Source organism: Pan paniscus, chromosome 4 (genome assembly GCF_029289425.2).
Source record: "Pan paniscus chromosome 4, NHGRI_mPanPan1-v2.0_pri, whole genome shotgun sequence".
Classification (NCBI taxonomy): Eukaryota; Metazoa; Chordata; class Mammalia; order Primates; family Hominidae; genus Pan; species Pan paniscus.
Window position 1 is genome coordinate 133,215,903 of NC_073253.2, and position 14,891 is coordinate 133,230,793.

The 14,891-nt window shown below is 39.0% G+C and overlaps 2 protein-coding genes across 38 annotated transcripts in view; one reads left to right on the plus strand and one right to left on the minus strand.

The window, feature by feature from the left end:
• The window catches only part of PKD2L2 (polycystin 2 like 2, transient receptor potential cation channel), a 53,725-nt gene extending 44,430 nt beyond the window's left edge, over positions 1-9,295 (plus strand). For 11 of the 17 annotated variants that reach the window (XM_055112965.1, XM_055112967.1, XM_055112973.1 and 8 more), the window contains 2 exons: positions 2,267-2,379; positions 2,790-5,713. In XM_055112965.1, the coding sequence (XP_054968940.1) occupies positions 2,267-2,379; positions 2,790-2,880 (204 nt within the window). In that variant the 3' untranslated portion in view covers positions 2,881-5,713. Of the gene's footprint in view, positions 1-2,266; positions 2,380-2,789; positions 5,714-6,560; positions 6,619-8,855 lie in introns of those variants that run through there. The other 6 variants (XM_055112966.1, XM_055112964.1, XM_055112969.1 and 3 more) reach the window with 2 other exon arrangements.
• The window catches only part of FAM13B (family with sequence similarity 13 member B), a 172,424-nt gene continuing 161,963 nt past the window's right edge, over positions 4,431-14,891 (minus strand). For 14 of the 21 annotated variants that reach the window (XM_063604235.1, XM_063604236.1, XM_034960556.2 and 11 more), the window contains 6 exons: positions 12,701-12,784; positions 12,375-12,470; positions 9,605-9,688; positions 9,347-9,510; positions 8,416-8,517; positions 4,431-6,819 (listed from right to left, as the gene is read on the minus strand). In XM_063604235.1, coding sequence (XP_063460305.1) covers positions 6,696-6,819; positions 8,416-8,517; positions 9,347-9,510; positions 9,605-9,688; positions 12,375-12,470; positions 12,701-12,784 — 654 coding nt within the window. In that variant the 3' untranslated portion in view covers positions 4,431-6,695. The remainder of the gene's footprint in view (positions 6,820-8,415; positions 8,518-9,346; positions 9,511-9,604; positions 9,689-12,374; positions 12,471-12,700; positions 12,785-14,891) is intronic. The other 7 variants (XM_055112958.1, XM_055112959.1, XM_055112956.1 and 4 more) reach the window with 1 other exon arrangement.

The window sequence follows — 14,891 nt, forward strand, 5'->3', positions numbered from 1 at the left end:
TATAACTTCCTTCTCCTACCCATTCCGTATCATTCCCTTTGCCTACAGCCAAGAGCTCAGCCAGCTGCATTAGGATTAACCTTAATTAGTTCAGTATCTGAACACTCAGTAGTCCTGCCTTTAACGGAATACTGTGGTTTCCCATTACCTTTTACTTTTGGACATCGAAGTATTAAGAGGCACACCAGAGAATCCCTTGGGCACAGTCTGCTCTGTGCTAGTTTGTGGCAGTAATCCAATTTCCCCTTGGTAATTCGCATCAATCACCTCAACACATAAATAACCACTTCTTTCCCTGCTGGTTCTGTAGGCATGAGGAATCCCAAATGGTCAAGTGGCAGTCTCAAATTCAGTTTAAGTCAATTGTTGTCCCCCTTGGTGGAAGCATGCAATCTATGAGGGTCTATTTCTTTGGGTCTCCCCTGCTACCAATTATTCATCAGTTAAGAGTTGTCAGAAAAACAGAAATCACTTAGGTAATTTAAAAAGAGGGAGTTTGGTATACAGAATTTGCTTCTGAGATATTGCAGGAGTGTAAGGGCCAATATGAACATGAAGATCATCCAGAGACAAGTAACTGCAGGAGGCAGCTACCACAAGGGAAGGAGGTAGGGCGAGCAGGACGTAGGAGCTTGGAGCAAGGGTCACCAAAGAGTTGGTGCTCAGCTTATGAGGAAAGGTACCACTTCCCTCTGAGTGTCAAGGAAGGCTTCACAAAAAGAGTGATGGCTGAGACAGGTTTTTAAAATAAGTTTACTATGCATAGTCTATTTTACTTTTATTACTAATACATCCACTTTATAATTGGCCTGGTCATTTAGAAATGGTTTCAGGGACTACCACTTTAGCACATTAAAAGTATTAGTAAATGAGCCACACCATGGGTGCTATAATGTGTCCAAAACAAAACTAGGATTGAAAGCCATCCTTTCCTACTTCGAATATGTTCGTTTAAGGCTGGGCGCGGTGGCTCGCACCTGTAATCCCAGCACGTTGGGAGGCCGACGCAGGCGGATTACTTGAGGCTGGGAGTTCAAGACCCGACGCAGGCGGATTACTTGAGGCTGGGAGTTCAAGACCAGCCTGGCCAACATGGCGAAACCCGTCTCTACTAAAAAAAAATACAAAAATTTGCCGAATGTGGTGGTGCACGCCTGTAATCCCGGCTACTCGGGAGGCTGAGGAAGGAGAATCCTTTGAACCCGGGAGGGGTGGTTAGCATTCAACTTCCACATTGAATGCTAAGATTGTGCCACTGCACTGCAGCCTGGGTGACAGAGTGGGAGGCTGCAGTGAGCCGAGATCGTGCCACTGCACTCCAGCCTGGGTGACAGAGTGAGACTGTCACACACACACACACAAAAGAAAAAAAAATGTTGGTTTAAAGAAAGGCACTCTCTAAGACAGTTTCTCTGACCAGAAGAGTACACACTTATCAAGCAACCACAGAGTGTATGGCACTAGGCATCACCATCCTCTCTGAGGAAGGTAATCAGAACCCTTATAAAGGGATCCACTTTGCTACCTAGCATTATTGCTGGAGCAGGGAAGTATCATACAAATTTACTGAGAAGGTTTTGAATCACATCTGGGTGCATTGTCTCCTCTTTACCTTTTTCTAGTGCTATGGTTATTTTCCACAACACACAGGCCCTTTTTATCTGTAGCTGGGAAAAGGGTATTTGGACACTGTAAGGAAAGCAGGTGGTAGTGAGAACAGTGCACAGGAAGGTTCAGCAATACAAATTTTGTGGTACAAAGGGCTTGTTTTTGGATACGTAGACAGACTGGAGTACACACATTGACTAACCAATGCAGTAATTACAAAGAGGGGGTTTTGAAGTCATCTGGCTGAGAAGCTGCTGGGAAGGCCAAAAATACCCACAGATACACTTTGAATCTAATTACTAGTTACATTTGCTAAATAACAGAGGTACAGAAAGAACATCTTAGCTTTGATCACAAGAAAGAGAAAATAATTTAGATGGAGATGCTAAAGGGAAAAGGCAGTGAAATGTAATTTATAATTTGTTTACAAAGCTTCCCTAACTATGCTAGACAGCAATTACACCAATCAAGTCCTCTGAAGTGACTTTGCTGATGCACAGATCTAAAATCTAGGCAGGGCAAAAAGTCAGCAGGGCTCAAAATCTGAGGGCTGGAGAGGAGAACAGCTTAAGATCCTCAATCCTGTGATGCTTGTGTGCCAAAGACTTGAAATAGAGAACTAAAGATTGCAGCCTTTACTTGTCCTCTACCCTGACAGGAGATTCAAAAGGCAGAGCAGATGAAAAAATGGAAAGAGAGGCTTGAGAAAAAGTATTATTCTATGGAAATTCAAGATGACTACCAGCCTGTCACTCAAGAAGAATTTCGAGAGTAAGCTTATGTTCTAACCAGACTATTATGGGATATCATGACATGCGCATTAAGGACATGAGTTAAACACATTATTTTCCTGAACCCAAAACCTTACTCTATTGGGATGCCTTTATTTACTTTCTATCCAGTTTTAAAGTTGCATATGACTCCATTTGCTTACAAGGTGAGAAGCTTTTGATTACATCCCTGTTATCTCTAAATAACAGAAACTGCCATCTATATTTGATTTGCATAACAGATCCTGTTCTCCACATAGCTTTACAATATTAGATCTATAACTGGCCACAAGAGGCATGTTTTAGGAGCTTACAATTCTATCTTCCCAAAGCATTTCGCACTAGTAACTTGCTGTCTATACATGAAAGTGTATTACTGACTCATTCTCTACTTCCTTCGAAATTTTCTAGACTTTTTTTATATGCTGTGGAGCTGGAGAAGGAATTACACTACATCAATTTGAAGCTAAATCAAGTGGTGAGAAAGGTTTCAGCTCTATAGTATTGAGACAAGTGGAGGTAAGAATCTGTGATGCAATCATTGAGCATTTCTTTTTTTTTTTTTTGAGACGGAGTCTCGCTCTAACGCCCAGGCTGGAGTGCAGTGGCGTGGTCTCGGCTCACTGCAAACTCCACCTCCCGGGTTCAAGCGATTCTCCTGCCTCAGCCTCCCGAGTAGCTGGGACTACAGGCATCCGCCACCGTGCCCAGCTAATTTTTTGAATTTTTAGTAGAGACGAGGTTTCACTGTGTCAGCCAGGATCGTCTCGATCTCCTGACCTCGTGATCCACCCGCCTTGGCCTCCCAAAGTGCTGGGATGACAGGCATGAGCCACCGCACCCAGCCCATTGAGCATTTCTTATTCATGTATTACTTCATAAACTTGTGCCCTTTTCAGGCACACTTTAAAAAGTACTAAACAACCTATCATCAAACTATCCTTAGGGTCAGAATGAAGTGCCTCTGACAGGGACTCACTATACAATCCATGCATATTATGACAAGCCTCCAGTATACACACACTGGTACAAAGGATTTTATAATGAGGTTTATTATCAAATTCTAGAAAAGTGAAAGTACAAGAAAATGCTTCTAGTTCAGGCGGCAGGTCTCCAGTAGTTCAGTAAGTAGATAGAGAAGGACAGTTTTCTCATAGTTACAGAGTAGAAAAACTACTGATGCTATCAAGTGCGTCAGGTACCATGTTCTGAATTCCTTTGGCCACAGATAAATTAATAAAGGCTTAGGATTCTGGGAAACCATTATATAAGACCCAAGTAAAGTAACCTCCCTCCATTCTTTAGAATTTGAAGCCTTCTGGAAAAAGCCAAAGTGTAGAACAAACTCCCCAGCCACCTACAGAAATCTCACTAACATCTTCAAACTGGAAATTTACCTAGACCATTTCTAAGGCGTAACGCATTTAAGGTTTCCCAAAAATAAAATACAGAGCAGGGTAGGCGTATCACTGTCATAAGTTATGTTTGGAAAGTGTAAATGAGGATGCTGTAACAGCCTTATTTGGAGGGTTGGAAAGTTGTGTGTGGCTGGCATTTTGGAAATTGGAGAGAAACTCTTCTAATTTTTCTAGGCTATGCAAGCCCCCCTACGATAGCCATATGTTCTCTTAGCCCAAGCAACATCATTTGACCTCAGCACTCAACTTCCACATTGATGCTCAATAGTCCCTGAATTTTAAAACTCAAATATAAAGACATTTTTAGATTACTACTCACCGTCCTCAGGACAAGCTCTTCTCTTAAGAGACCGTACATCCAGTGTTCTTAATAGGATAATTCATTGTAACAAGAAATGCTAACTGTTCTCTCTGCGGCTTCTCCCTAGATTTGCACAAGGGAATGAACAACATGGCCTTTCCCTGTCTTACCATTTCCCAGAGTTGTAGCCAGCCAAATAGTTTAGTGACCGTGTTGTTCCCTACCATCGCCCCTGGGTGGGATCATTTAAACAAAGCCTAAGGTGAGGGAACACTTGAGGTCTTTTTTTTTTTTTTAATCCCAGTGGAAAAACAAACATACATTTACAATGACTTAGAACTTTCAAGTTCTTTTATTATAAAAGTCTGTACAATGAAGTGCCAGACACAGCAATGCCATTATACTGGTGGACATATATATCTATATATTATTTGTATATAGATATACAGTTTTTATTTGTACCAAAGTAAAACTATCACCAACTGCCTAATTCTACCAGCTACTGCTCAACTATGACACACAATACTGTCACAGAGCATAAGTGCTGCCATGCCACTTTTACATATTCTACTCACAGCCAAACATTAACATTGAATAACATATTGAAGCAGCTGTTAATTCTAAAATGAAACCAGTCAGGCCACTGACTTATAAAAATATGGTACTCATATAGATTTAGCATTATAAAGAAGGAATATATTATTTAAAACATTTAAATAGTGCATATGGACATTTTTGCATGTGGTATATAAAATAAAACATTCATATAAGATACACAGTGCACATAAAATTAGAAGTTTGGATACACTCCTATCTGGAGACTGAAGGAAATTATCTGAAATGTACACTGCATGATGGATTCAAATAAAAATGATACATCTTTTGGTATTTTCAATTTCACTTTTCTAGGTATACATTATGAATAACCTAGTTGTATCAAAAGGAAACCACACAAAAAGGGCAGGATTTAGTGCTTTTCTTTATTCCCCAACTACACATTCACTATCAGGTTTTCCCTCACCCCCCACCCCCCAGAAAAAGGCATTGCACACACGGGTGAAATGTGAAGTACTAGAACTGCTATTTATTATCAAACTACTTCATGTGCTTACTATGTAATAGTGCCAGAAGTCTGAGGTTCATGCTTCCCTCACCTTATTAAAGGATGTTGCAAAATTCCATTTTTATATGGAACAAATTGTTAATATTAGCTAGTTAAGAAAACCATGCATGAGTCATTGCATGCAAAACATGGGTATAGTCAAAGTGAGACAGTCATCAATCCAAAAAAGCACCAGAAAAAAAAGTTAACACTTAGATTAAGCCTGACCCAAATCTGCTGTTGTACTATTAGCACAAATGAAGTCACCATTCTGTAACAATGATTAGCAGAATGATACCGAGACAGTACCTGAAGAAAAGCCATGCAAAGCCAAAGGAAAAAAAGATATACTAAGAGTATATGACAAGGGGCATACCACTACACATCCTGTAAACAGCTGCTTTAAACAGCATGTGATGATTGACCAAAGGGTGGTCCCTTAAGAGGGCGTTGTTGTCGTTGTTTTGGTATGGATTTTGCTGATTAAAATAGGAGGGGAAAAAAAAAAAGATAACCCCCTGAAGGTACATGTGAAAATGCAGTGGTAGAGCCCTTGTTAAGAACAGATTTACTTTAGGCATAATATTTTGCTGATTTAAGCCCATTGATTGAACACACAAATCTGAGCACCATCAGAGTTCCTACATACTGACATGGCTATTTTCTCACATTATCTGGAGGTGGGTTGGGGAATAGCGCGGATCTGATCCAGACAAATCACACCATTGCCAGCGGATAAACAGTAACTCAGGAAACAGTAACTGAAGTCCCATAGGCAGCATGTGGTATGATTCAGTTCTGTGTGTGATGTGTGGTGTGTGTTTTCAATATACTAAGCGAGGTCACCTTTTGGTCTACCAACTGTTATCTTCATCCGGGAGTTGTGTGACCAGCGAATTGCAAAATTTTACTAACATACTACCTGTGAGAAGGTGTCACTTTGGGAATTAAACAGAAAGGTGTTCCATAGTAGGACTTGAAATCTCAGTTTGATTTTGGTTTTCTAGGAAAACAGAGAACACAGTTGCGTATGTGCACTTTTATAGGCTTTTCTTTCAAATTTTCAGTCATTCTGTAAGAAAAAGGCAACAGAAGAATTCAGTATGAAGATTTTCCTCCAATTTTCTTCAGTAATGAGAAACAAAAAGTTGGTAATAACAAAAAGCTTGCATTTCCAAAGTTCTTGAAGTTGAAAGGATAAAATTCTAGTCTTTTGCTAAAAGGATGTATCTGTAGTACAAAACAATGAAGTAAACCATATGTTTGCTAAAGGTGGAGAGGACAGTCTGTGGTTAATATGGAACATCACTTACGCTCCCTTGAGAGGGCCTACTTACTCTCCCATCATTTGTTTTGTTTAGTGGCACCACAACCAAGTACAAAATGAGATTCTCTGAGTGCCTGACAAAACGAATTTAAGTACCAGCCAAGTACACACGATGATAGCTTCAAGGAATACAACTGACTTTATGATATGAATTTTCAAGGAACGTATCTTATATGGATTTTGAAGAATCTTGTTTGCTTATAAGAACTTCAAGAAGCCTAAGCTTGGCTTTAATTTTCTTGTACTCTCTGTACTCCTCAAGCACTGGAACACGATCCTCTTTCTGGGCATTCCTAGGGGAGAAAATAAAATTTGTAATGTTCTAGAGATCATTTGGAAAAAAAGATCCAAAAGTTGTCTTAATATGAGACATACTGTTACTAAACATAAGTTCAAATAAAAAGTTGTTCTGTTAAAAAAAAAAAAAAAAAGGTTATTGAACTAATACCCTCATCCCCAAGGAACACTTCTAAAATTTTTGATGGACTTCTCTACTGATAGATTAAATGATGCTATACTTATAAATAATCAACATAGATAACTGGAGGAAACCCAGTATTTTAACAGGACATCCAGTGCTAGACTCTGCCAGGTCTGTGAGTGTCTATTAAGTGTTGGAGGCTACACAGAGTCATTTAATACATTTAGTTAACTACAGCTCCAGTGAATTGAGATGTAAAAGTAAACTATCTTATCTGCAACAAGAGTAATTTTCTAACTTTATAGTAATGACCCAATGCAATTCAGTTTAATCGCTAGCTAAAGCATCAAACTATCCTAACTATAAGCAAAATTTTCTCCCAATAATACACTGAAACAGTAGACACTCGGAAAAATGCATTTCTGCACTTCAATTTATTTATTTATTTTGAGACAGAGCCTCGCTCTGTCGCCCAGGCTGGAGTGCAGTGGCGACATCTCAGCTCGCTGCAAGCTCCGCCTCCCGGATTCACGCCATTCTCCTGCCTCAGCCTCTAGAGTAGCTGGAACTACAGGTGCCCGCCACCACGCCCGCCTAATTTTTTTTGTATTTTTCGGTAGAGACAGGGTTTCACTGTGTTAGCCAGGATGGTCTTGATCTCCTGACCTCGTGATCCGCCCGCCTCAGCCTCCCAAAGTGCTGGTATTACAGACGTGAGCCACTGCGCCCGGCCCACTTCAGATTTTTTTTAACCATATGTGCCAACCTATATAGGAGACTCACAAAGCAAAGGGAATTAAAGTACAGATATTTTAGAATTTGTAATATTAGCTATCAGCTTGGTAAGATAACCCAGCTACTTAGAAAAATGTTTCTCAGGCCTGAGATAACTGAACCCAAACTTCTGGCCACCATCAGAACTGGAATGTATTTTTCTTAGTTTTTAAAAAGAGCCCTTCCAAGTCAACTGTGCATTACCTAGTTAGATAAAGGCATGTGCCATACTGTATTATAGGAGCCACATGCCTGGCACACTGTTAGACACCTTGGAAACGGGCAACCTCAACACACAGTATGAACACAATGGTCTCAGTATAAAATAAAAAATCCAAACTAGTTAAGGATACCACTCCTGTCATGGGATCCTTTCTAAAATAAGAGATATCTCATTTCACAACCACTCCCAAAAGGGTAAGGATGTAGAATTAAAGAATATAAAATCACTGCAATACAACCAAGGCTCCCTAGGACAATCTGAAAATAGTTAATCAGATGTTGTTTACACTGGCTGTGACTATTCCTGGCCATTAAAAGCAGGGCCTCAGAGCATAAAGGAATGTTTTACAATTTTTCAGTGCTAGCATCCTATATGCACAATTTCTAATCCCACGTATTCCATTATTTCAACATATGGTCAGTTTGTGAGTTAGAGAAGAAAGATGACTCAATTTTGTGATGCTCAACAAACCTTCCATTTTGTTGATAAAATGCTTCTTCAAATTCCCGCAACGTTTTGCGTAGTTTCTTTTTTTCAGCTCTGGCTTTCCAAAGTTGTTCCAATAATTCAGGCCTAGAATTGAAATGGTAAAATACTGAAGGGCACACTTGATTCATTATATTCTTAAGAGAGGTTCTATTTCTGGCTGCAAATTAAAAGTGGCTGGGGAACTGTTAGGTCTACCAATGCCTAAGCTCCACTGCAAACCAATGAAATCAGAATAGCTGAAGGACTCAAGCATCAGTACTTTAAAATCTTCCCAGTGAAGTCAGGGCTCAGAACCAGTGACATACACCATATCATCCAAAGGTAAAGAAGTGGATATAGAACAAAAAGATCAACTCGCAACTAGTTCCTGTACTTTGTTATAAATCAACTGTAGGATTTTATTTGTTTGTTTCCTTTTTTAGAGACAGAGTCTCGCTCTGTCGCCCAGGCTGGAACAGCGGTGCGACAGTGGCCTCAACATCCTCCAAACAGAGAATCAAGTGATCCTCTTGCCTCAGCCTCCCAAGTATCTGGGACTACAGGCGAACACCACCACCCCTGGTTAATTTAAACAAAATTTTTATACAGTCTGGGTCTCACTATGTTGCCCAGGCTGGTCTTGAACTCCTGGCCTCAAGGGATCCTCCTGCCTCAGCTTCAAAAACTGCTGGGATTATAGGCATGAGCCACTGTGCCTGGCTAGATTTTTTTTTAATTTTTGAAATACAGTAATGTTTTATTTAAAAATGGGAATGACAATAAATATTTGCAAATCACACTTGAAAAGCATGTGTCCTTTGATAAATTCTTGATTCATCTCCTATTAATTCCTTAATGCTCATTTAACATCAAATTTCTTGGCATATACATTTTATTATAAAAATAGGCTAAAATCACAAATCAGCATACATACATAGAAGCTGCTCGAGAACTTGACAATCGGAGATCCAGAGCCAGTTTTTCTTGATTTTCTTCAACATCAGATTCAGAGTTTTCTAATGAAGACTGTACCTGTACTGCAGTTTTCAACATATCACCTAACTCAGAGGACAGATTAACACCATCTTCTTCTTCCTCCTAAAAAGATATCCAAACAGAGAATCAAACATGCCTTGTCTTTGAACTTTTCCCTTAGGGAAGGGATCAGATAATTATTTCTTTAAAGGATTACCTTGATTTCTTCAAAAAAATGTGCAGTTTCTCCTTCTATGATTGGCTGTAACATCTGACCCCTTCGCTTGGTGGATGGAGATCCCTATAACAATCAATAATATAAATAGTTTTACATTTTAAGTATTCAAAGTGTCCAGTGAGGCTTCCCTTCATTATGTTACGAATCTTCAACTTTATTTTCAAAATCTTAAACATTTGCTTTAAATCTTTTTAGGAATTGCTTACATTTATTTTTGCTTATATTTTTATTTATGCACAAGGAAGATAATAATTTATGTCTAGAGAAGTCTAAAAGAGCTCATACAACAGATATTTTAAAAATTCTAAATGGGCCAGGCGCGGTGGCTAACGCCTGTAATCCCAGCACTTTGGGAGGCCAAGGCAGGCGGATCACAGGTAAGGAGATCGAGACCATCCTGGCTAACACGGTGAAAGCCCGCCTCTACTAAAAATACAAAAAATTAGCCAGGCGTGGTGGCGCGCACCTGTAGTCCCAGCTACTCAGGAGGCTGAGGCAGGAGAATTGCTTGAACCCCAGGAGGTGGAGGTTGCAGTGAACCAAGTTGTACCACCACACTCCAGCCTGGGCAACAGACCAAGACTCTGCCTCAAAAAAAAAATTCTAAATGATAAGAACATACATATAGTTTAATTGGAAGCACTTTTCTTTTTAAAAATAGGTATCAACTTTTTTGGTTTGAGGACCATTCTATACTCTTTTTTAAAAATAACTTTATTAAGATATAATTATATATCATAAAATTCACCCTTTTAAAATGTATAATTTGGTGGTTTTTAGTATATTTACCAAGTTGTGCAACTATCTCCACTAATTTTGGAACGTTTCATTACCTCAGAAGAAACTCTGTGCCCATTAGCTGTCACTCATTTGCCTTCTCCGCCTAGCCCTTGGTAACCACTAATCTAAATTCTGTCTCTATGGTCTTGCCTATTCTAAATATTTCATACAAATGGGATCATATAATATGTGCCCCTTTGTGTCAGGCTTCTCTCATTCAGCTTGTTTCCAAGGTTCACCCATGTTGTGGCATCTATTATTATTTCATTGTTTTTTATGGCTGAAGAGTATTTTGAGTGTACGGGTTACCACATCTTATTTACTCATTCATCTGCTGACATTCGACTCAGCAATCCCATCACTAGGTATATATATCCAAAAGAAAACAAATCATTCTACCAAAAACAACACATGCAGCCACATGGTTATCCACAGCACTATTCACAATAGCAAAGTCATGAAATCAGGTGCCCATCAACAGTGGATTGGATAAAGAAAATGTGGTACATATATGCCATGAAATATTATACAGCCATAAAAAAGAACAAAATCGGCAGGGCACGGTGGCTCATGCCTGTAATCCCAGCACTTTGGAAGGCCGAGGCAGGTGGATGACAAGGTCAGGAGTTCAAGACCAGCCTGGCCAAGATGGTGAAACCCTGTCTCTACTAAAAAATTAGCTGGGTGTGGTGGTGGGTGCCTGTAATCCCAGCTACTTGGGAGGCTGAGGTGAAAAATTGCTTGAACCCGGGAGGCGGAGGTTGCAGTGAGCTGAGATCACACCACTGCACTCCAGCCTGGATGACAGAGCAAGACTCCATCTCAAAAACAAACAAACAAAAAAACAAAATCATGTCCTTTGGGATAACACAGATGTAGGTGGAGGCCATTATCCTAAACAAATTAATAAATGAACAGCAAACCAAATACTGAATGTGCTCATCTATAAGTGGGAGCTAAACATCGGGTACTCATGGACATAAAAAAAAGGCAACAACAGACAATGTGGACTACTAGAGGGGGAAGGGAGGGAGGGGGGCAAGGAATGAAAAATGTTGTGCACTATGCTCAGTACCTAGGTGACAGGATTATTTGTACCCCAAACCTCAGCATCAAGCAATACACCCAGGTAATAAAACTGCACATATACCCCTTGAATCTAAAATAAAAGTTAGGAAAAAAAAAAAGAAAGTCACCAGGCAGTCATCACCTAAAGGAAGCTGCCATGCAAGTAGCTATCTACATAAAAATAGCCTGAAAGCCACAGCAAACCAGAAGGTTCAGTGAATTAATTCATAGGAAATAATGTAAAATGGGCTACATGCTGTTTTCTATTTGAACCCAAGACCAATCTATCTACAGTCATACTATCTAAAGGTTAATTTGGGGACAGCACTTAATATGCATTTAAACACTAAAGTTTTCATTTTTCTTTAAAAATGCACACAAATACCAATAAGCATTATTTTAAGTGACTTCTTCTCATTAAAAAGATTAACTTATTTTAAAAGTCAGCTTATATCATTATGCAAATAAAAGGACATCATCATGGCCACCACAAAACTGATGCATTTTCAACGACATGAATTTAAATGGAAAGAAACTAGACAAGGAGTCTGAATGAGTTTCCCATTCTGCTTCTGTCACTTACAAAGTAGATTAGGCACATCACTCACTGCCTAAGCCTCAGTTTCATCACCTGTGAAATGATGCTATCATATTCTACCTGCTGTGATTTTACTTGTCAGGATTTAATGACATAAGCATACATAAAAATGCTTACACAAGTGTCTGGGATATACTAGCAGACATTAGTAGTTTCCTATTTTAAAATCAGTAATCTCACCTTACAGTGACGATTATTTCTGTCTTGGCTGTGTATTTCTCCAATATACCACAATAATAATTTTTTCTGGGAAGAGTACATCTTGATAAAATGAACCAGAGAATTATTGCTTATTTTACTTACAAGGACAGGAGTGATGCTAGCTCTTGTCAGCATTTGTTTTACAAGCCTGTATCTATCATAGAGAGGTTTAACAATGTGCCTTTCTTCCTTGGTCACCTGAGGCAAGAAAAAAAAGAAATTGTCTAGTCATCACAAACCTAAAATGTCCAAAACATTAAACAATGACTTATTCGCCCAATTTCAAATTTTATATTAAATACATAGGCAATCCCCCAATTGTAGGAAATAATGCTCAAAAAACAGCCCTGAAGAATGTAGGCCACAAAAGTGATTCATGTTCTTTTTTAAGACATAAAATCAAATCTTTTTAGCAAGAGAGATATTACCGGCCTTCCATGTTGACTTTCATAGTAAAGAAGACTTTTCTGAAGAGAAGCTTTCTCTTCTACCAAATGATCTTTGGTCATTTTCTGGAATTAAACAAAAAAAATAACAAAATACAAAAAACAAAAACAAAAGCAAAAAAACTCCACTGGCACCATTAATATTCTCCTCACTCCCACAATGTAAATAATTAGGTAGAAAGGGCAGACCATCAACAGTCTAGCCCAGGCCTTTGCTTGCAGATTTGCAGGCAAAATTTTCAGTCTCCTGTACAATTTGCTCTTATAATAAGTAGGTACCAACCCCTTTGATGGCTTTACATTTTATCTGAATAGATTATGAATACTGGCTTGGGTAAATTACCTAACCTCTTTGTATTCAACATCCTCATCTGTAAAATGGGAATACTTCGTTCTACCTTAAAGGGCTCTAAAGAGGACTATTTATGAGTTCTATGTAAAGTATTTGCAACACTGCCTACCTAGCACAGAGTAAACATACATAACTGCTTGCTATTTCATTTAATGTTGTTGGCATTTTATTGGCATTAAGATGAGTGGGCATGCATGCGCATGTGCATACACACATAGGTTTTATAATACAATATTTATTCTAAACCATTAAGAAAATCTGGAAGCAGTATAGTGGAAAGATCCTGGAAAAAGCTCAACAATGTCCATTTGTGACCTCATACTTCTCTATTACCTCCATTTCCCTTCATCTGAGTTGGCACATTCTTTATACTGCAATACTCTTCTCACAGCTTTTAGTAGTCTAATTAGTAGAGTAAGCAATGCTTCCCAAATTCATTTGTCCACAAACAAGCTCCATAGACAAATAAATATGGTAAGTCTCGCATACTCTACTAATTAAAACAAATTTGTCCCCTTCGTTCTATAGGATCAACTATTAACACCTGAATGTGTGTTCCACAGGATATCCTTTAACACTAGACCAAATAATCTCTCTACTTATTCCCAGGACTCATTAATACCACCCTGGTCTCTCATGAGAGTAAAATTGAAGATTAAAAAAAATTCACTGGATAACATCTTGCTATAACAAATATAACTTTAGATTACATACATTCAGTAGAGGATAGCTGAGTGTAGTCTGTCAAATACTGTGATTTCAACCTCAAGCTTGAATCAGTCTTAAACCAAGGATAATACATTTGCATAAAGTTGTAGCAGGTAGGGGAATATTTATTCTAACATAAAACTTAAAACTAAAAGAAAGGGCTTGGTGCTGTGGTTCACACCTATAATCTCAGCAATTAAGGCCATGAGTTTGAGCCCAGCCTGGGCAACATAGTGAGACACGATTTCTACCAAAACAATTTTTCTACAAAAAAAATTTCTTTTTTTTTTTTGAGACGAGGTCTCGCTCTGTTGCCCAGGCTTGAGTGCAATGGTGCAATCCTGGCTCACCGCAACCTCCGTCTCCCAGGTTCAAGCAATTCTTCTGCCTCAGCCTCTGGAGTAGCTGGATTATAGGCATGTGCCACCACAACCTGCTAATTTCTTTGTGTATTTTTAGTAGAGATGGGGTTTCATCATGTTGGCCAGGCTGGTCTCGAACTCCTGACCTCAGGTGATCCACCCACCTCAGTCTCCCAAAGTGCTGGGATTACAGGCGTGAGGCACCGCGCCTGGCCAAAAGAAATTTTTTTTTAAGCAAAAGAAAAGTTAAGGGGGGAAGAGATGAGAATGACTAATTCAGCTCTGTTCAAGGGAAAGAAAGACTCCAATATTTGGATCATGAGAGAGGTGTACTCTGTTGTCAAGATAAGAGTTCCACATTAGGACTATCACCTAGATAAAAGTTCACCTGAGACCATCTACTCTCTCCATTCTCCAAGCAAATCTCATCCAATATAAGATTAGGTTGCCAAGTGCTTTGATCAGGACTGCCCTAGGCACAGGCTTTACTGGGGAAGAATAATGGCTCTTCAAAAAAAAAAAAAAATCATTTAATCCTCATAACAACCATATCAAGTTAGTATTAATGGACATAATCACGTCAATATACATTATAGGATTGTTGAAGGGGCTGAGTGGCATAATGCATAAAATATAACCAGCCAATGTGGGGCATAAGCTAGGAGCTCAATACATACAGCTATTAAGACACAAGGACAGGATTCAAGCTAAGGTCTGTAGGTCTCTTTCATGCTTTATTTATTTATTTATT